This window comes from Microtus ochrogaster, chromosome 10, assembly GCF_000317375.1.
Source record: "Microtus ochrogaster isolate Prairie Vole_2 chromosome 10, MicOch1.0, whole genome shotgun sequence".
Lineage (NCBI taxonomy): Eukaryota > Metazoa > Chordata > Mammalia > Rodentia > Cricetidae > Microtus > Microtus ochrogaster.
The window spans coordinates 35,038,245-35,059,872 of record NC_022016.1 but is presented as its reverse complement, the minus strand read 5'-3'; the positions used below and the strand labels follow the sequence as shown (position 1 = coordinate 35,059,872).

The 21,628-nt window shown below is 45.8% G+C and overlaps 1 protein-coding gene across 8 annotated transcripts in view; it reads left to right on the top strand.

The window, feature by feature from the left end:
- Positions 1-20,989, top strand: part of Hdac6 (histone deacetylase 6) — a 23,858-nt gene extending 2,869 nt beyond the window's left edge. For 7 of the 8 annotated variants that reach the window (XM_005352803.3, XM_005352802.3, XM_013348448.2 and 4 more), the window contains exons 5-29: positions 795-879; positions 975-1,015; positions 1,729-1,825; positions 1,968-2,065; positions 3,864-3,968; positions 4,072-4,140; positions 11,430-11,556; positions 11,647-11,712; positions 11,810-11,869; positions 11,937-12,026; positions 12,805-12,911; positions 12,996-13,063; positions 13,258-13,429; positions 13,509-13,637; positions 13,802-13,970; positions 14,207-14,340; positions 14,940-15,008; positions 15,129-15,321; positions 16,917-17,066; positions 18,528-18,702; positions 19,148-19,665; positions 19,746-19,847; positions 19,975-20,121; positions 20,215-20,343; positions 20,585-20,989. In XM_005352803.3, coding sequence (XP_005352860.1) covers positions 795-879; positions 975-1,015; positions 1,729-1,825; positions 1,968-2,065; positions 3,864-3,968; positions 4,072-4,140; positions 11,430-11,556; positions 11,647-11,712; positions 11,810-11,869; positions 11,937-12,026; positions 12,805-12,911; positions 12,996-13,063; positions 13,258-13,429; positions 13,509-13,637; positions 13,802-13,970; positions 14,207-14,340; positions 14,940-15,008; positions 15,129-15,321; positions 16,917-17,066; positions 18,528-18,702; positions 19,148-19,665; positions 19,746-19,847; positions 19,975-20,121; positions 20,215-20,343; positions 20,585-20,653 — 3,169 coding nt within the window. In that variant the 3' untranslated portion in view covers positions 20,654-20,989. The remainder of the gene's footprint in view (positions 1-794; positions 880-974; positions 1,016-1,728; positions 1,826-1,967; positions 2,066-3,863; positions 3,969-4,071; positions 4,141-11,429; positions 11,557-11,646; positions 11,713-11,809; positions 11,870-11,936; positions 12,027-12,804; positions 12,912-12,995; positions 13,064-13,257; positions 13,430-13,508; positions 13,638-13,801; positions 13,971-14,206; positions 14,341-14,939; positions 15,009-15,128; positions 15,322-16,916; positions 17,067-18,527; positions 18,703-19,147; positions 19,666-19,745; positions 19,848-19,974; positions 20,122-20,214; positions 20,344-20,584) is intronic. The other variant, XM_026782000.1, reaches the window with a different exon arrangement.
- Positions 20,990-21,628: the final 639 nt, after the last annotated feature.

Sequence of the window (21,628 nt, the reverse complement as noted above, 5' to 3'; positions counted from 1 at the left end):
AGCCTGGTCTACAAGAGCTAGTTCCAGGACAGGCTCCAAAACCACAGAGAAACCTTGTCTCGAAAAAAAACCAAAAAAAAAAAGAAAGAAAAGAAAAGTGTCAGAGCAGGGCTGTGCAGAATAACTGAGCTGGGAGGGAGAGGAATGTTTGAGGGGAAGGGGTGTTGTCATTTTTTTAATACAACAGCCAGGGAAGGCACTGCTAACATTTGAATAAAAATACAGGGGGAGGGACATTAAGGGAGTGAGTCACGGAGTCATTATGGAAAAGGGTGTTCTAGACAAAAGAAATTGAAGTCTACGGACCTGACTGAAAGGTATGTGTTCAATTGAAGATCAAGGAGACCATTACAGGTGAAATAAAGTGAAGGATGCGGCCTGTGACAAGAAACAGGGTCAGAAAAAGGATGGGGACATGGTTTTTAGGGCCTTCCAGCTCTAATAAAGATTTCAGGTCCTGCTAGGAATGGAGTAGGAGCTACAAAAGGGTTTTGACTTTTCACCACTGTTTGACTGCCATCTACAGAAGGGGCTGTTGGGGGAGGGGGTGTAGAGGTAGGGAGGTTCTTGAGACGGCGACTTGGCAGACAGCTCAGACTGGAGCTTCTGCTGGCGTGAATGGTAGCAGGGAGGAAAGTGTAAGACTTCAGAAATGACAAGAGGAAAGGCTAAATGGCACAGGTAAGAGGTGAGCAGCTATGGGAGGCGAGCTGGGAGGTGTGGCTAAAGCAGACGTGGTTCGTAGTGTCTTACTTGGCTGGGTGGGTTATATGACTGCATCTCCACCTCCCCAGTTTCCCTGAATGCCCTGAGCGGCTCCATGCCATCAAAGAGCAGCTGATCCTGGAGAGCCTGCTGGACCGCTGTGTGTCCTTTCAGGTGAAGCCCCCCAGCATGAGGGTGGTGGGCAGGGACCTGGCAACACGAAGGCATGGCCTATGCTCTAGCTCCTTTATTCCTCATGTCTTCCCCAGGCCCGGTTTGCTGAGAAGGAGGAGCTGATGTTGGTTCACAGGTGAAAACTTGGGAGCTTGGTAGGGTGGGAGGAGGATGCCCTCACCAGGACAGAATCCCTTAGGCTCTGTGGCCGGCCTTGGGCAAGTCCCTGAGCCTCTCTAAATCTGTTAACTGCTCAAAAACCTAACTTCCAGCCAGGTGTGATGCTGCATGCCCATAATCTCATTACTGGGATGTGAAGACAAGACAATCAGGAGTTCAAGACAATCCTCAGCTATATAGCAGGTTCAATCTGGGTTACATGAGATCCTGTCTGAAAAAGCCTCTAACCACCCTAAAGAAAAGAAATCTCAGTTTTTCAGGAGGGTCAATATGTGTGTCAGGTACCTGACAGCATCTAAGATCCTAAGCCTCTGATGGGCTAGTGTTCTTATAATCTGGTTAGTTAATTGATGGTGAACGTCTGGCAGAGTGATTAGGAGGCTCCTAGGGGGCTGTAGGAATTCAAAGGAAGAGGCCTGGTACAGTGTGGTTCACAGAAAACTAGCTTGGCAGAGAGTATCTGAGTTGAGCTCCAAGAGGCAAAAACGGAGGTGAATCCAACGAAAATAAGCTGAGGTGGGCTAGAGGAGAAATAGGAACCGTGGCCTACATCCCAACCAATCCCCTAGGTGGGCTGGAGGTCTGATTTGGCCAGAGACCTGGTTTGTAGAAGGTATGGCTGGGGAGGAAACAGGGCTCTCAGACCTATCCCCTATCTTGTGTCCCCAGCCTGGAATACATTGATCTGATGGAAACAACCCAGTACATGAATGAAGGAGAACTTCGCATACTAGCAGGCACCTATGATTCCGTCTATCTGCATCCGGTATGCATGAGAACTGTGAGGTCAGGGTGGGGCAGCAATTCCGGGGTCTCCCATGTCTGTGCCAACTTCACTGTGGGAAGAAAGCTAAGTTGATAGGCCAGTCCTTGATCATTTCTTCTCTTTGGCTCTCCACTGTCTCTAGAACTCATACTCATGTGCCTGCCTGGCCACAGGCTCTGTCCTCAGGCTGGTAGATGCGGTCCTGGGGGCTGAGATTCGGAATGGCATGGCCGTCATCAGGTAGGACTCACAAGCATTTGACTTCTTACATTTTTATTTCATTTTATTTGTTTTTTTTAAGACAAGGTTCTTATGTCTAACCCTGGCTGTCCTGGCACTCGCTCTGTAGAACAGGCTGACCTCAAACTCAGAGATCTGCCTGCCTCTGCCTCCCAAGTGCTGGGATTAAAGGTGTGCACCACCGCTGCTACTTACATTTAAAAATAATCTTTCTACCTAATGGTGCATGGAGGTAATACTTTTGAGGTGGAAGGATCAGGAATTCAAAGCTAGCATGAACTACATTGTAAATTTGAGGCCAGCCTGGGATACATAAGCTACTTTCTCAAAAAATAAAGTCCTTCTCTCAAATGTAAAATGTGTTAGCTCGGGTACTATGTCTTCATATGGTCGAAGAGTCAAATGACATGAAGGGGAATTCAATAAAAATTTTCTCCTCTCTCCTATCCTTGGGGATGTGCTCCTGAAAGATAGTCATTGTAACCAGTAACTTCTGTGTCTTCTCACAGATAGTCTTGTGAGTAAGTAATAAGTATCATAGTTCACTGATTCACAGGTATGTGTTTCTTTTCTATCTGGAACATCTTGAAATCCAATGTAGCCAACAAACCGTGACATCTCAGATTTTAGTCAATAGCATTTTCTGTTTTGTTGTTGTCATGGAAAATCATAGAACATCTTGTCACAGCTGACTTTCTAGAACTGATAAAATGCAGAAGATGGCCTTTGTGCTTTCCACTCCTTTTTTAAAATCACCAATGCTAAAAAGCACACAGTGTGCTCCCTTCCAGACTGGAACTAGCTCTTGTAGACCAGGCTGGCCTCAAACTCACAGAGATCCACCTGTTTCTGCCTCCTGAATGCTGGAATTTAAGACGTGCGCCACCACCGCCCGGCTGAAAGCTTTCTCTTAATATGTGTTATACCTGAGTGAGATGCCATTGTGAAATATACTTTTTTGTGGGGGTTGGGGGGAGAGTTGAGAGAGTTTCTCTGTGAAGCAGTCTTGGCTGTCCTGGAGTTTACTCTGTAGACCAGGCTGGCCTTGAACACGTAGAGATCCTCCTGCCTCTGCCTCTGCCTCCCAAGTGCTGGGATTAAACCACTGCCCAGTGGTGAAATATACTTTTTAAGTTAGGCATTCTCATGCTGGTGGGCATTTTGGTTTCAGTCATTTGCTGCTTCAAACTAATACCATAGCAAATAACAGTGGACCATTTTTGAACATAGCAATTTTTACTACATAGGTTTCACCTAAGGCCATGTAGCAAAATGGCTGGGTATGGGAAAATATGTGTGGACAACTTCATTTTTTAGTTTTTGAGACAGGAGTTTGAGCTATATATTTTCTTGCTTCAATGTCTTTGAGTGCTAGTATTACAAGCACGTGCCACAATACCAAATGGGTGCATGGCTATATTTTCTTTGTTTCTTTTTCTTTTTTTGAGACAGTCTCACTGTCTTGTTTTGTTCTCCAGACAGGGTTTCTCTGTGTAGGGTTTCTCTTTGTCCTAGAACCGGCTCTGTGTAGACCAGGCTGGCCTCTAACTCACAGAGATCAGCCTGCTTCTGCCTCCAAAGTGCTGGGATTAAAGGTGTGTGCCACCAGTGCCTGGCATATGGGTACATTTTAATGGTTATTTTTAAATCTTTTTTGGTGAGAGCATTGGATTGGGGGTTGTGAAGCTTCAGAAGCCACAGTTACTCAGTTGCTGGCAAATTCACAGAATCTATGCTGAAAGAATTGGGAGTGTGGGAGGAAGAGTCCCAAACCTGTAGCCTTCCCTTTTCTGCTTAGGCCTCCTGGACACCATGCCCAGCGCAGTCTTATGGATGGGTACTGCATGTTCAACCATGTGGCTGTGGCTGCCCGCTATGCTCAAAAGAAGCACCGCATTCAGAGGTCAGCACCAAATGACAGATGGAATTGGGGTACCATGGTCTAGGCTGTTCCTCCATATTTCACTTGATCTCCTGTACAAAACTCCCCTCTTTCCTGCTCACAGGGTTCTGATCGTGGATTGGGATGTGCACCATGGTCAAGGAACACAGTTCACCTTTGACCAGGACCCCAGGTATATCCCAAGTCCCACCCTAAATACTGGACTCCTGGCTACTTGTTAGGCCCAGTCATAGGTGTTAGGAAGGGAAGGGCATTCATGTTCTTTAGTTGGCCGGGACTGAGGAAATGCGCTGCTTTCTGGTTGTCTGCTATCTCCTAATTTTACTCTGAAGCAAGAACTGTGGAGTTCCCATTTTACAGATGGTGAAACTGAACCTTACAGGTTACAATGTCGTGCAGAGAAGTGAAAGAGGTGGGGTTTGAATTATAAGTATTTGGAGATCTAGTTTAACAATTTACCCCCGAGCTGGAGTGGACCCCAAATTAATACTTCATTTGTTTTCAATTATGACAGTACTTCAAACTGTTCTTTACTGTTAAATAGGAGGCTGGCAAGATGGCTCAGCAGGTAAAGGTGCTTGCCTGACAACCTAAGTTTGATCCCCAGGACCCACATGGTGGAAAGACAGAGAACCAACTCCTGCAAATTGACCTCTGACCTGCATATACATACCATAGCATGCACACACACACATACACATAAAATAAGTTGACACTTTAGGTTTTAGCCTCATAGATTTTTATGCATATGTAAATAGTCACCTTTATTAATAATATACTACCAATGTGATAATTCTCCACATGTTCATTGGCAACTTTATTTCATCTAACTATTGGGGATACTTTTACCATGTTGGTGCTACAAAGCATCTTTGTAGAATATTTCATTGCATGGTTGTACTTCTGGTCAGTTAATCCTGGGACATTCAAGATACTTCCCAGTTTTTTTTTTGTTTTTGTTTTAGATATCATAATGCTTTATTAACCTTGAATTTTCTTTATTTTATTTTTTTTACTTCCCAGTTTTTGCTAGTATAAACAATTCTACTATGAATAGTATTAAAAATATATAACTTATATCTTTAGGTATATCTGCATAATGAATTTCTAATAGTGAATTGCTGAGTCAGGCAGATCAACATGCTTTAAGGTCTGGTACATACTGCCAAACTTTACTCCAGAAGGGTACCAGTTTATCCTCCTAGAGAAAATAATTAAGTCCTTGCCACTAGGGAGTATTATATTGTAAGTAGTAGTTTTATGTGGTCCTTCCATCCAACTTATTACATTACTTGTGCTCTTGTGGTCCTTGGTCCTATCTAGATGCTTTTTTCTTTACTTTCTTTTTTGCTTTACTATTTTCCAGAACTTGTGCTGATGATAATTGTATTTTTCGCTTATTTCTGAGTTACCTGTTTTGTTCTCTGAAAGGCTTTCGGTTCTTCTCTTTTTCCCATATGGTATTCCACATGAACTCTAGGTCCTGTTAACTTCTCTTTAGCAGTGGGTTGGTATTTTACATCTGCAGCCTTACACCTTCTGTCTTTGCACATGTTCTTTTTTTTAAAAAAATATTTATTTATTTATCATATATACATTATTCTGTCTACATGTATGTCTGCATGCCAGAAGAGGGCACCAGACCTTATTACAGATGGTTGTGAGCCACCATGTGGTTGCTGGGAATTGAACTCAGGACCTTTGGAAGAGCAGGCAATGCTCTTAACCTCTGAGCCACCTCTCCAGCCCTTTGCACATGTTTTTTTTTTTTTTTTTTTTTTCGAGACAGGGTTTCTCTGTGGCTTTGGAGCCTGTCCTGGAACTAGCTCTGTAGACCAGGCTGGTCTCGAACTCACAGAGATCCGCGTGCCTCTGCCTCCCAAGTACTGGGATTAAAGGCATGCGCCACCATCGCCCGGCCTGCACATGTTCTTATATTAGATCTTTGATAATTATTTTCTCTGTTCTCTCAGACTCCTATTAGATGTTAAACCTCCTGGCTTGATCCTTTATGGAATTTTGTTTTGTTTTGATTTGACTTTTTTTTTTTGAGACGGGTCTAGCTCAGACTGGCCTCTAACTCTGTATATAGCTAAGGATGTCCTATTGTTTTTGAGTGGGGGCAGGAGCCATTTGATAGTCCAGAGCCAGGGCAAGTATGTAGCTGTCTGGGATAATTGTCCCTTCCTCTCTGCATGTGAAGGCTATATGCTGACAACAGGTCTCAACTCTGCCTCTCCCACACAGCTGCCAGGGAGCCCAAGGCCTTTGCCATATCTGCCCCTCTAAATGGATCTCTTTTGTGTCTCTGCTACATAGTTTCATCTAATCCACTTTATTCTTAGAGTTATAACTTAATTTTTATTTCTCTACTCTGCCTTTTCAGTTCTGACTTTCGGCTCTAAACCCTCAATCCTAAGGGATTGTCTGGACTTTATTGCGTTGAACTCTTGATTCTCCTGCCTCCACCTTCTGAGTGCTGGGATTATACCATGTGCCACCAGGCCTAGTTTATATGACACTAGAGATTGAACCTAGGGTTTCATGCATGTTAGGCAAGCATTCTACCAACTGAGCTACCAACATCCACAGCCCTGTGTAGCTTTTTAGAAATAAATCTTTTTTAATTTATGTGTATGGCTATTTGGCCTGCATGTATGTCTGTGCCATGTGTTTGTCTAGTGCCCTTGGAAGCCAAAAGAGGGCGCTGAATCCCTTGAAACTTGATTTACCATTATGAGCTGCCATGTATGCTAAGAATCAAATGCAGGTCCTTTAGAAGAACAAAAATCCTCTTAATTGCTGACATCCCTCCTCCCCTATCCGGCTTATTCCATGTTTTCTATCTCTTTTTACTTTTGCTCAGTGTCCTGAGAGATGGCCTCAATTCTGTTTGTAAATCCTCCCTCTGAATTATGTACTCTTGTTTTTTTTTCTTTTGAGCTAGGGTCTTACTGTGTAGCCCAAACTGGCTTTGATTCTTATTCTCTATAGTCCAGGCTGGCCTCCAACTTGAGATCCTCCTCTCTCAGCCTACTAAGTGCTAAAACTGCAGACATGTGCCAACCTCTCTAGCTAGACATTCCTTTGATCAGCACAAGCATTTTGTTTCTCGCTTGTTCTTATACCCTCTCTTTGCTGACCTAGTTTTTATAGAATAAGAATTAGACCTGGGTGGTGGTGGCACACGCCTTTAATCCCAGGACTCAGGAGACACAGGCAGGAGGATCTCTGTGAGTTTTACAAAGTGAGGTCCAGGACCACTGGGACTATTCAAAAGAGAACCCCTGTCTCGAGCAAACAAAAAAAGAAAAGAAAAAAAAAGAAAGAGAAAGAAAGAACTAATTAGAAGTGCCCTAAACATTCTACGTCCTTCCATTCCATATTGTTATGTCTCTTCATTCTGAGGCTAACTGAATTATCTTCGTGGTCCTTTTTTTATATCAGTGCCTTTCCTCAAATGTCTACTTTTGCCTATTTATACCTCAAATTTAAGGGCTGTTCTTGGGGCCATCATGAGATTACTGTGCTGTGGTATTTATGGGTCTGTGTTCCTAAAAAGCATTTCCCCAGAATGGAAACAGAAGATGTCTGTTGATACAGATCTCAGGTTTAGGGACTGTGGGAAAAGATCCAAGCACTAGGTTGCAGTTTGCAAATACCAGGAAAAAATAATGTCTTTTTTGGGTGGAAAGAGGGCATACATCTTTGATTTAATTTTATTTTTATGTGTATGCCCAAGTGCATGTATGTGTGCCATGGGTATGCATGACTCTACAGATGATAGAAGAGGGAGTCAGATCCCCTGGAACTGGAGTTAATAAAGGTGGTTGTGAGCTTCCATGTGGGTGTTTGGAACCGAACCAGGGTCCTCTACAAGAGCAGTAAGTGCTCTTAAGCAACATCTCTTTTTTTATTTATTTTTTTTTTTTAGTTTTTTTTTTTTTCTCAGTTTTTTTTTGTTTTTTTTTTTAATTTATTTATTTATTGAGGATTTCCGCCTCCTCCCCGCCACCGCCCCCCAACATCTCTTTTTTTAATCCGTCAGCCTTGATAAAGGTAATTGTCACATCCCCTGGATCTGGAGTTACAGATAGGTATGAGTCACCATGTGGTTGCTGGGAATTGAACTCAGGACCTTTGGAAGAGCAATCAGTGGTCTCGAACTCACAGAGATCCGCCTGCCTCTGCCTCCCAAGTGCTGGGATTAAAGGCGTGCGCCACCACCGCCCGGCCTCACTTATTTTTCTAATTTAATCTCTGGCTCCTTCTGTCGTCTCTACTATTTTAACGCTTAACTAATTTTCCTGTTTTTAGCTTCTTGAGTTTTGTATTCTTTATTTTGTTTGTTTGTGGCTTCCTGGATTAAATGCTTCAACATTAATAAATTCATTGGCCATTTTTTCATCCATATCTACGCCTACTACTCTACTCCTATTTTATTTCTGCATAAATTCTAGAATGCATCTTTTAATTAGCAATTATTTTTTAGAAAAGGTATAGCTCAGTGGTAGAACGGTTTTACACAGTTTAGATTTGGGTTGTATCCCTAGCATTTTTAAAAAAAACATTAACCTCAATATCATGTCTGAGAAAATGAGCCTTGGCTGTCCTGGCACTCACTTTGTAGACCAGGTTTGCCTTGAATTTACAGAGATCTGCCTGCCTCTGCTTCCCAAGTGCTGGGATTAAAGGCTGTTTTTCTGTTCTCTGGAGGGGGGGGTTCTTGTGGAGTTGGGTTTCTTCGGGTCTTTGCTTATTTACCCCTGAGGGCACTTACTCTCCAGTAGGTTCTCTTCCCTGCTCAGTACTTCACTGAATGTTTAAAGTCAATATTTACCTGTCGGTGTCAAAAATTTTAAAATAATACAATTAAAGGCTAGAGAGAAGCTCAGTGGCTAAGAGTACTGCTTGCTCTTCCTAAGGACCTAGGTTCTAGTCCCAGTACCATATGGCAGTTCCTGTCTGGAACTTCAATTTGAGGAGACCAGTTGCCTTTTTCATCTCCACAGGCACCGGGCACATACATGGTATACACAGACATACAAGAAAGCCAAACACATAAAATAGTACAATTAAACAAACAAAACCAAATAATCCAGACTGGGCATGGTGGTTCTCCATGAGTTCAAGACCAGCCTGGTCTGTGTAGCAAGTTGCAAAACAGCCAGAGCTATATAGTAGAGATCCTGTATCAAAACCAAAACAAAAAATCCTCCTCTACCCACTCAGACCAGAGGTGCTTTGTGTTCTTGTTCTCTCCTCCATTACATCCCTACTGCAGTTTCCCCTCCATCCACCCCTCTCCATCCTCCCCATAGACCTCCCTTCTCCCCTAGATCCACTGCTCCTCAGTTTCCTTTCGGAAAAAAGCAGGATTCCCAGGGCTGTCATCCGAACACAGTAAGATGAGGCACAAACCTTCAGATTAGGGCTGAACAAGGCAACCCCATAGGAGGAAAAGGGTCCCATAAGCAGGCAAAAGAGTTAGAGACACCCTCTATTCCTCCTGTTAAGAGTCCTACCAAAGACTCCAAGCTAAACAACCACAGAGAACCAAACATAGACCCATGCAGCCAGGTTCACTGATTGTTGCTTCAGGACTAACGCTTTTTATAAGGCTTTCATTCCCCAATTTCAAGATACTTTTCTCCAATTTTAAGTATCATTTTCTATTTTTTAAATTGCATAGCTATATTATTAGCATATGAAGATGTCTTTCTTGAATTAGTCTAGATTCTCTGCTCACTACTATTTCATTTCCTATAGAAAGGCGGGGGATGCTGCCTCAGATTCCTAGAACAAGGCAGGGTGTAGTTGATCAGATAGATGGTAACAGGACAGACAGATGGACAGATAAATGATAGATACTCATTTTTTCTTCCCCTCACGCCCTCTGTGTACTTTCTGTTGGAATATGACCATCATGTTCTTTTAGTGTCAACCTGAATATCATGCCTTTTTAAGCTAGACTCTGTTCTTCATGTCTTTTTATTTATTTTTATTTTATGTGCATTGGTGTTTTGCCTGCATGTAAATCTGTGTGTGAGGTTGCCATGTGGGTGCTGGGAATTGAACCCAGGTCCTCTGGAAGAGCAGCCAGTGTTCTTTACCTCTGAGCCATCCGTCCAGCCCCCTCATCATGCGTTTCTACCCAGAACATGTACATGTGTCTTGTCAGTTTGCACCTGCAGGTTTTATCAGTCAGAACATTTCCAGCATCAGTTTTGTGTGTTGGTCCCTCTCGCCCCTGTGGGCACTTTCTCACCTATGAAATAGCAGTAGTAGCTGGGTGGTGGTGGCGCACGCCTTTAATCCCAGCACTCGGGATTAAGAGGCAGGCGGATCTCTGTGAGTTCGAGGCCAGCCTGGTCTAGAAGAGCTAGTTCCAGGACAGGAACCAAAAGCTACAGAGAAACCCAGAGAAACCCTGTCTCGAAAATCCAAAAAAAAAGAAAGAAAGAAAGAAAGAAAGAAAGAAAGAAAGAAAGAAAGAAAGAAAGAAAGAAAGAAAGAGCAGTAGTAGAGGTGGCTTTGTGACATATTAAGGAAAAAGGACTGTCCTCACTGACTTCATGACAGCATCCTTCACTTTAGCTCCACACACAAAACCAAGCCCCATCTTCCCTCATTCCTGGCCTCTGCATCTCTCCAATTCTTTCAGTGGAATCACTAGGTTCCCCAGCATGGACTTAGACTCTTTACAGCCCAAGCTGGCTTCTGCAAATAAGTTCCCTCAAGACTCCTATAGGGGCTGGAGAGATGGCTCAGTGGTTAAGAGCATTGCCTGCTCTTGCAAAGGTCCTGAGTTCAATTCCCGGCAACCACATAGTGGCTCACAACCATTGGAATGAGGTCTGGTGTTCTCTTCTGGCTGCAGACATACACACAGACAGAATATTGTATACATAATAAATAAATAAATAAATATTTTGAAAAAAGACTCCTATGAACCTCCAGTGCCATTATTATCTTGGGATAATAACACTGGAGGGAGCAATGAGAAGACATGACTTAGAGTTTCTCACAGGGTCATCATTGCCCAGGTTCTTGGGTCAACTCAGTTGCTCTTGAGACCTTGGACTTGAGTCTGAAATCGGGGGGACACTGGAGAGGCAGCAATATTTAGTGACAGGAGTGTTCTGGTGGAAGGTCAATGAGTATGTAGAAAAAATGAGCAAAACACTGGGGGAGGATTAATGAATGGGAAAGTGAATAAATTGGTGAATGAATAGAAGGGTAAATGAATAGAAGAATTGAGAGTATAGATTGGGACCTGGAAAAAGTTATGAGAGGGACTGAATGGGGTAGTTGGTAAAAACAGCTTGCTGAATAAATCCCTGCAGCTGTAGGTTGGGAGCCTTAAGTTTGTCTTTTTCAATCCCTTTATTTTTTTCTATGCTGGGGGATGAGTTAACACATGCTATGTAACCCCTCAACATTTCTTTTCTCTGCCTCTAGTGTCCTTTATTTCTCCATCCACCGATATGAACAAGGTCGGTTCTGGCCCCACCTTAAAGCTTCTAACTGGTCCACAGTAGGTTTAGGCCAAGGCCAAGGATATACTATCAATGTACCTTGGAACCAGGTCAGTGTCTTCCCACCTAAAGTGAGCCTAGTGCTGCCCTCCCACGGGCTCAAGAAAGGCGACTGTCATAGCATGTTTCTGTGTCTGCAGGTGGGGATGCGGGACATTGACTACATTGCTGCATTCCTGCACATCCTGATGCCAGTTGCCTTTGAGGTCTTGGAGAGCCAGGAAATTTGGGGGTGAGGGGCAACACTGAGGGGTGATGTTCTATGAAGGCAGGCATTCTCACATAGTGTGTTCTTTCCCTCAGTTTCAGCCTCAGTTGGTCCTGGTGGCTGCTGGATATGATGCCCTCCAAGGAGACCCGAAGGTAAGGCAGGTTCTCTGGGGTATTCTCAGTTTCAAAGGAGAGTATTCTGAGCTTCATGTTCCCATAGGGAGAGATGGCTGCCACTCCAGCAGGATTTGCCCACCTGACCCATTTGCTCATGGGTCTGGCAGGAGGCAGGTTGATTCTGTCCCTGGAAGTAAGTAACTCACTTTTATCTAACCCTGTAGATAAAAGGCTTAGAATTTTTATATTTTTTATTGTTTGTATATACACATATATACACTAAGCCACGGGTACCGTGAGTGGTGGTCTGAAGACAACTTGGGAGTTGGTTCTCTCCTTCAACCACGTAGATTCTTTTTGGGGATTGAACTCAGGTTATCAGGTTTGGTAGCAAGCCCTCTTGTCCTCTGATCCATCTCACTGGCCCACTTGAAGGCCTAAGAACAGATCTTTTGGACCTTGGGGATGGAGTTAAAAGGTAGAATGCTTATCTGATATATGCAAGGGGTTCCATTCTCAGAACCACTAAGAACAAAACAAGAACTTTCTTGTATATAAGAAGTCCCTGGGGACCAAAGAAATGCCTAGTGGTTGAGAGCACTTGCTGTTCTCGCATAGGACCTGGGTTCGATTCCCAGCATGGTGGCTTGCAACTATCCATAACTCCCGTTCCAGGAGATCTAATAGGCACACACATACACATATACAGGCTACACATTCATAATCATAAAGCAAAGAATTGATTTTAAAAAAAATTTAATGGGATTATTTTGGTAAAGTTGTTCCTTGCTCAGCTTTACTACTTCATACGTCTTTGTGTCTCTATAATCACTTTACATCGCTGTCCCATGAATCAAATGATGTTACCCTTAAAATTTTGTGTCACTTCACATAGTACGCGCCTAAATATTGTTACTGTTATCAATATCCTTCCCTGGTAATATCTGACCCTCTGCTTGCCTCTTCCCCAGGGCGGCTATAACCTCCATGCCCTGGCTAAGGGTGTCAGTGCATCACTCCACACCCTTCTTGGAGACCCTTGCCCCATGCTGGAGTCCCCTGGTGTACCTTGTGCAAGGTGAGCCTGGGAAAATGGGAAAGGAGAGCCCTTATTGCCTGCCTGGGGACCATTTAATCACATTTCTGCTTCTCCCACCCCCAGTGCCAAGACTTCGATCTCCTGCACTCTAGAAGCCCATGAACCCTTCTGGGAATTCCTTGTGAGATCAGGTGGGGAATGGGCACCATCAGCATCAGACATGGAATGAGCTATTGGGGCTATTCTCTTCCAGATTTCCTCTTGCTTTCCTGGGTTGCCTTGGTGGGGAGGGCTGTGTGGGTTTTAGGCCTTGTCTAGGCCACATTTGTCTCGGATGATGGGATCCAGATTCAGGAAGTAGGGTGATCTGAGCCCCTCTTTCTAGTCGAGCCCCGGGAGGAAGATGAAGTGGAGGAAGACAAGGTAGAAGAGGAAGATGAGGGCCGCTGGGAGGTTGCTACGCTGCCGCTGGATACATGTAGATGGCCAGTGCTGCAGGATCGCACTGGGCTGGTCTATGATGAAAAAATGATGAGTCACTGCAACCTATGGGACAAGTATGTCATCAGAGGCCTGGGTTAAGTGGTGGTTGGATCACTCACCTCAGTCACTAAACCCCTGCTCCCCCACTACTAGTCATCATCCTGAGACACCTCAGCGCATCTTACGGATCATGTGCTACTTGGAGGAGCTGGGCCTTGCAGCACGCTGCCTCATCCTACCTGTGCGGCCTGCCATGGATGCTGAGCTTCTTACTTGCCACAGGTCAGACCCTGTGCTGGGGTGGACCAGATGCAGGACTATAGGGAAGTTCTAGGAGTAGGGCCTAGGGCTCTCCTCCAAGGTGGGTAGAGCTACTGCTCACCTAGAGAGGTCCAAATTCTTATCTGGGGATATGCTTGTGGCTAGTTGTTCCTCTGTCTCTCCAGTGCCGAGTACGTGGAGCGGATCCGGGCCACAGAAAAGATGAAAACCCGGGAGCTGCACCGCGAAGGTTCCAGCTTTGACTCCATCTACATCTGCCCCAGCACCTTTACCTGCGCACAGCTTGCCACGGGCGCTGCCTGCCACCTGGTGGAAGCTGTGCTTTCAGGAGAGGTGCGTCTTCTCTGGAGCCAGTGCAGTTGGACTGAAGAAATGAGGTCCTGAGATCAGGTCCTGAGGAAATAGAGAGGCCCACCTACCCCTGCTTAGGAGGACAGAGGCAGTGGGAGAGGTGCACCCCAGAGTGGGTACCCTGGTAGCTGGTAGAGAAGACAGGAGAAAGGGAAGGGATGAACAGAAAGGACAAGAGTGAGGGCCAGAAATCCAGTCTCGCTCCTCTCCCTCTGCAGGTTTTGAATGGCATTGCAATAGTGCGCCCTCCGGGACACCATGCAGAGCGGGATGCTGCTTGTGGTTTCTGCTTTTTCAACTCTGTCGCTGTAGCTGCTCGCCATGCCCAAGTCATTGCCGGACGTGCCCTGCGGTAAGGGCTCTCCAGAGACCCCAAAGCCTGATCTTGGAAGAAATCTGGACACTGCTTTCCCATTCAGTCTTACTTGGCAGATCCATGGTACAGCCCAGGAGCTTTCATAGAAACAAGCAAGGGTCCACAGGGTAGCACTTGACCACAGACGGGACAGGAGGCTTGTGTTAGTGTCACCAGCCCATTCATTCATTTAGATGCTTAATAGACTAGGATCCAGGATATTACAGCAACATTCCTGAGCCTTGACAGGTCATTCTAACAGAACCCAAGCCTAGGCTCCCAGGGCTTACTCCAAAAGACTTAGGGTTTGGCATGTGACATTAGCCAACCAGGCCTGGAGTTCTATTCCTTAGTCAGTCCTCAGAAGTGTCTAGGACCTAGCCTCAAGTACTTGTTTCTGCCCATAGTAAAGCCCTTAGAAACCAAGATTGGGCTTTCAGTCTTAAAATGCTGGCCAATGCTTTCTCAAGATACTCATAGTCCTGCTACTTGGTAACAAATGCTTCTGAAGACCCCAGGAATCTAGGTAGCCAGAGCCCTCCTTCTCCTAGGGCTAAATGTCCTAGACTGCTAAAAGGAGCTGTTTCCCTCCCCAGGATCCTGATCGTAGACTGGGATGTTCACCATGGTAATGGAACTCAGCACATGTTTGAGGATGACCCCAGGTGAGGGATGGGACAATGAGCGGGAACGTGCTGTGGGAGGGTGCTGAACCATCCTTTCAAGGCTGTTTGGAGTCCTTAGCTTGTCATGGCTGCCTTCTCATTTTATTCTCTCCCTGGCAGTGTATTATACATGTCCCTGCACCGGTATGACCGTGGCACTTTCTTCCCCATGGGGGATGAGGGTGCTAGCAGCCAAGTAGGCCGAGCCGCAGGTACAGGCTTCACTGTCAATGTGCCCTGGAATGGACCCCGCATGGGTGATGGTGACTACCTGACTGCCTGGCATCGTCTGGTACTTCCCATTGCCTATGAAGTAAGGCTCTGGTCATTATGTGACATCTGTGTAGGTGGCAGCACCTCAGCCTCCTCAGCATGTGTGTTTGACTACCAGATCATATGTTGGCTGTTGGGACAGGGGTGGCAGTGATGTCTTTATATATCTTTCTGACCATGCACATATGACTGTGTGTAAGTGCTCTCTCTATATGACGTTTTATATGTGAGCAGCTATCTTGGCTGTGTGTGTGTGTGTGTGTGTGTGTGTGTGTGTGTGTGTGTGTGTGTGTGCGCGCGCGCGCGCGCGCCTTCTGGATGTCTGCCATCATGAGTGCATGGTTGTAAGGGCATCCATAAGGGATGCTGTCTCTGTGGAACTGTGTGTACAAGGGAGGCAGGAGATGAACATGTGTGTAATGTTGCTCAGTGACTCTTATCTTTATGTGATATGTGTGATGCTGTATGCCACTGAATGCTGCTGCATTGTGCTTGCTAGCCTGAGAGAGACGCTCTGAATGTGGGAGGCTGGACAGAGATCATCATCCCTGTCTGTTGGACTGGGTCTGGATGTCTCTGTTGGGTCTCTCTGAGTGCTCTGACTCAGGGGTGGCCTAGCTGTGTGTGAACTGGAGACAGGACCAATGGCATATGTATGACTGACTCCATGAGGACGCAACTCTGCAAGCCTGGGCGCAGGAGTGTGCTTTTAGATTTGCATGCCTATGGCTGTGCTCGGGGCAGAGACTACCCTTTGTGTCTGTGCAACTATGTGCGAGTGATTGCTTCCTGTGACCATGAACAGGGTGTGTCTGACCATTCTAACTGTAGTGACTGTGCTGTACATCACTGTGTCTATGCAGAGGTGGCCGTGTCTTATTGTCCCCATGAGAAACTGAGTATATGTGTATGCCTGGTATGATTTGCAGCCCTGCCAGTGTGGGACTGTAAGATTGCAAGTGGGGGTGTATGACATTTGTATTAGTATATATTATTTGTAGAAAAACCTGCATCATGTGCCTGTGTGTCCCATATTTGACCCTTGTGTGTGTGAGAGAGGACATGTCTCTGTCTCTCTGTTTCTCTTGTTACTGTCTCTTGCCATCTGAGTTTCCATGTTTCTTTGTCTCTGTGATCCATATCTATCTCATGACTCTACCTCATGCTCCCTTCTGTCAATTTATAATGTTTACAATATCTTTTTTTAAAACTTTTACTTCTATTATGTGTTTGGATGTTTTCCCTGCATATATATTTATGTATCACATGCATGCCTGGCACCCATGGAAGCCAGAAAAGGGCAGCAGAGTTACAGACAGTTGTGAGCTGCCATGTGGGTGCTGGGAATTGAACCCTAGTCCTCTAGAAGAGCAGCCAGCTCTCTTAACCTCTGAGCCATCTCTCCAGCCTCTGTCTCCCAAGATTGTGAGTTTCTGGCAGGTATACCCTTATGTCTAACAGGCTGGCCATGTCTGTTTCTCCTGGGTTCTCTGTCTTCCACTCCTTATTTTCAGATCTCTGTGCTCACATCCTCTGGTTTCGAACCTGCATTTTCATGCTTTCATTTGCCCTCATTCTCATCACTTACTGCCTACCTAAGCTTTATGCCATGTTTCTCTTCTCTGATTACTGCAGTTTAACCCGGAACTCGTACTGGTTTCTGCTGGCTTTGATGCTGCACAAGGGGACCCACTGGGTGGCTGCCAAGTGACACCTGAGGGTTATGCCCACCTTACTCACCTACTGATGGGCCTTGCCAATGGCCGCATTATCCTCATCCTCGAGGTAACTCTCTTGATCCCTCTTCCCAGGGTAGGAGGGCAGTTTGGAAAAGTTGGCTCTGTTGGTCTTTCAAGTTTGCTTGGCAAGACAGCACTGTGAGGCCGTCTGTTTAGTTCATTTCCCTCTCAAGGTCAGGGGATCTAGCTGGCTGTGATGGTGCATACCTATAATCCCAGCACTTGGGAGGAGGAGGCAGGAGGATGGGGTCATCCTCAGGTACATATCAAGTTTGAGGCCAGCCTGTGCTCCATGAAACCCTGTTTCAAAAGCCTTACCCCCCCCCCAGAAAAAAACAAATCAGAGAATTGAGTGGAATAGTAACTAGTCTGAGGTCACACATTTAATAATGGCAGAATTGAGATTTAAGCATTTGCCTCTGGGGGGCTGCTGTTCCCCACATATGAATTGTTCCTAACATGTTAGAGAGACAGAGTATAAATTCACTGACCTTTTAAAGTGACTGGTGCCTCCAGCCTTGTTCCTGGGTTTCCTGATCTACAGATGGGGCCGTCTAAGTAAGGTGGCATTCCTGGCAACCAGTGTGTGCTGGAAAGATGCTCTGTCATCTACTGTTACATCTTTAAGACATTAACTTAACCTTCTCAGCAAAGTTGTGTGCCGTTTTTGTAGATGAGACCAGTAAGTCCCAGAGAATCTAACTGGCTTATGCAATGTTCCACTTAGGTTTGCACAGTATTTCTTATGGAAGGTTAAGGATGTTGGTTAGGAACAAGAGCTAGGAACAGAAAGAGCTGGTGCTTGTCTGGCATGTACCAAGGGCCTAGGTGCAATTCCTTGGTCACACCCACAACAACGCAAACTATTTGGTGAGCCCAGGTTCAAATAACAGCCCTGCTTCTTCAATTGCTGGGACTATAAACAAGTCGTCTAACTGTGCTAGGCCTTGCTTCCCATATGTGTAAAAAGAATAGAAGTTTCGATCGAACAGGAAGAAACTCAAGTTAGAGGATCACATAGAATATTAGTTGTTCCTGTCCCAGGTCACAACAGACACTCTTTATGGATCTGCCATGTTCGTTTGTGTGGCTCAAATCTCTGCTATCTATGATGTGAGGTCAGAGGTTCCTGAACACTGTGAAGATAGGTATGGCATAACGGCGCACTTCTGTATAGATTGAGCATCTGTCATTGTGAGGATTGTATTAATATACATAAAATTTTTAAAATAGGGTCTAGCTCACAGCAAATAACAAATGTAAGCAATTGTTTATTAATACTGTTACTAGTATTGCTATTGTTGTCTTGCACTTGACAGCACAGTTTACATTCCCCCACCAGCCACCTCGCACAGTGAGTGCTGCCCAGTGTACAAATGTGTGTTACACTCATTTTCCTCTGGTACCACCCTCTAGAACAAGGAGGAGAACAATTTAGAGAGCCAGGATATCTAACCCTCAATTCCCCGATGAACCCTCATTGAATCCTTCCCTCTCTTTTACAAAGGGTGGATACAACTTGGCATCCATCTCTGAATCTATGGCTGCCTGCACCCATTCCCTCCTTGGAGATCCACCACCCACACTTACCTCACTGCGACCTCCACAGCCAGGAGCCCTGGCCTCAATCACTGAGACCATCCAAGTCCATCGCAGATACTGGCGCAGTTTGCGGATGATGAGTGAGTGGCCAAATGGGGGGGCACATGCCCTTAATCCCAGCACTTGGGGGACAAAGGCAGGCAGATCTCTGTGCATTCAAGGCCAGCTTGGTCTACAGCCAGGGCTACACAGAGAAACCCTGTCTTGGAAAACTTAAAAAAGGAAAGAAAAGAAAAAGCAGAATGAATGATAGCCAGGCGGTGGTGGTGCACACCTTTAATCCCAGCACTCGGAAGACAGAGGCAGGCAGATCTCTGTGAGTTCAAGGCCAACCTGGGCTATAAGAGCTAGTTCCAGGACAGGCTCCAAAGCTACAGAAGAAACCCTGTCTCGAAAAAAACAAAGAAAGAAAAAAGAAAAAGAAGAATGAAAGAAAATTGAAAATAATAAGAGAATTCAAAAAAGGGAGAGTAAAGACAGGAGAGGGGTGGTATTCACACTCAAGTGTCTTTTCCATTATTCCAGAGATGGAAGACAAGGAAGAATGCCCCAGTTCTAAGCCTGTCATCAAGAAGCTGCCCAAAGCAACCAATCCCGTGTCAGCTAAGGGAACGGCCACACCTTCTGGAAAGGGTCCAGAAGCAAGCATGAGGAAGACTGCAGCAGCAGCATCTGCAAAAGAATCTCCGCTAGGCCATACTAAGTCAAAGACAGCTAAGGCCGTGCTTGCTCAGGGCCAGTCCTCAGAACAGGCTGCCAGAGGAGCTTCACTGGACCAGGCCACCTCAAAGGAGACTTCTGTGAGAGGAACCACAATAGACCATCATGCCTCAGTAGAAACCATAAAAAATACGCCTAACCAGAACACCGTCGAGGATCCTGTGGGAGAAACTGAGCCAATCCGAACTCCCCAAGCCTCGTGCGCAGACAAGCAGACTACAGAAGCTTCCCCTGTGCAGGGAGCCACAGCCCAGCAGTCCCCAGACCCAGTGAGCAGTCTCAGTGGGCGTCTCAGCACTTTGAAACTAAACAGTGCAGCTCTGGTAAACTCTGCCACGCCTGGGAAGAGGGTGGGGAGTGAGAACTGCGTATTCTCAAATACATCTTTTCCTTCTGTTTCTAGGAGGTCTGTGACTATGAGGCGGACCTTCTAGGAGAAGCAGCTGGAGGGCAGGACATGAACAGCTTGATGCTGACACAAGGATTTGGGAACTTTAATGCCCAGGTGAGCTCAGGGAGAGCCTGGGGTTCTGGCTGCTGCTTCTTGTCTAGTCACGCCTCCAGATAGGAACACGTGATGTATGTGGAGAGGTGAAATCTTTTCCTTACCCGGTTTTACCTACCCACTCTAGGATGTCTTTTATGCTGTGACCCCACTATCCTGGTGTCCCCACTTGGTGGCAGTATGCCCCATTCCTGCAGAAGGCCTGGATACGGCCCAACCATGTAAGACCTGTGGGACACTCCAGGAGAACTGGGTGTGTCTGACTTGCTATCAGGTATGGAGCAAAAGAAGGGAATTGATCGGGTAGAAGCTGGCTCAGCAGCGAACTTGAGCTGGCACGGCTCTCACACACACCCTTCCACCGCAGGTGTACTGCAGTCGCTATGTCCGTGCCCATATGGTCCACCACCACGAAGCCTCTGAGCACCCGTTAGTCCTCAGCTGTGTTGACCTGTCTACCTGGTGTTACGTCTGCCAGGCTTATGTCCACCACCAGGTGAGCCTGGGAAGGGTGGTTAGCCCATGGACACTGGGCCCTGTCCCTCTCCACCTCATATCCCTTCTATCATTTGGAAAGAGGAGAACACAGAGCCCTTTGCATGGCTGCCCTGTGGGTATTGGCAGGGATCCGTAGTCTGTGAGATGCAGTAGCTGAGGGCTTCAGTGGTAACAGCCTCTTTGTGGTTACAGTAGAGCCACCTTCACATTCACCTACCTTGTCCCTGCTTTTTCCTCAGGATCTCCAGGAAGTGAAGAGCGCTGCTCACCAGAGCAAGTTTGGGCAGGACATGCCCCACTCACACTAAGTCCCAGAACAAGCTGCTGCCTTCTGAGGCCCCAGACAGCAGCTTAGTACACTGCAACCTGTACCTTGGATGAGGGTGGCCTCACTTGAATCCATCCTGAATATCCTTTGTACAGTGCTTACTTAAGTGCACATCCTTTTAAAAGGACTTATAATGTTCGGTTGTAAATCTGCCCCTGCTCACTGCCTGCTCGAGGAACGTTACTGTTCTACCCCAGAAGGAAGGAGGGACAACTTAGGAGCTGAAATCACAAGGATGACATGGAAGGGTACAACTGGCAGTTATAGCAGGCTTGCATATTTAATAAAGTTTAAGTTGTTACAAAACCTGAAGAAAGCTTTTTTTTTATTTTGAAAAACCCCTCATTCCCAGCCACCACAGCTGACAAAAAAGGGAGGGGAGAAGAAAGCGGTGGGGTGGAGGGATTGTCATCAAACGAACTGTCCATCACCCCCCAAAAAATCTAAAATTGAAGCAGGCAGCTAGATTGCCTCTATTGGAAATTAAATAATATAATTCATGATAAAATGATTACCTACCGCAGAATAGGAGTCTCACCAGGCATGGTGGTTACACAAGCCTTTTATCCCCAAACGGGAGTCAGAGGCAGGTGGAGTTCTGAGTTCAAGGCCAGCCTGGTCTACGTGGCAGAGTTCTAGGTCAGTCAGAGCTACTAAAGATGAAGACAACTAAAGGGTCTCAGCCTGTCCCAGCTGAACTCTAGGGTGAGAAGACTGAAAACTGTCAGAAAGTAGTGTCAGTGTCACTGTGCTTGCCCATCACTCATTGACTTGCGGTCACCCAGGGAAGATTCACTTTTAGATGGAGCAGTTATAAGTGGCATCCCGAGGGGAAGGAAGATGGCTGTGCCATTTACCAGAGTTGGATAACTGAAGGACTTTTCTGGACTTTAATTCCACATCCAAAAATTACTTTGGCTGGTGTTTAGGAATTTTGTTGATTGCCACCTTCTGA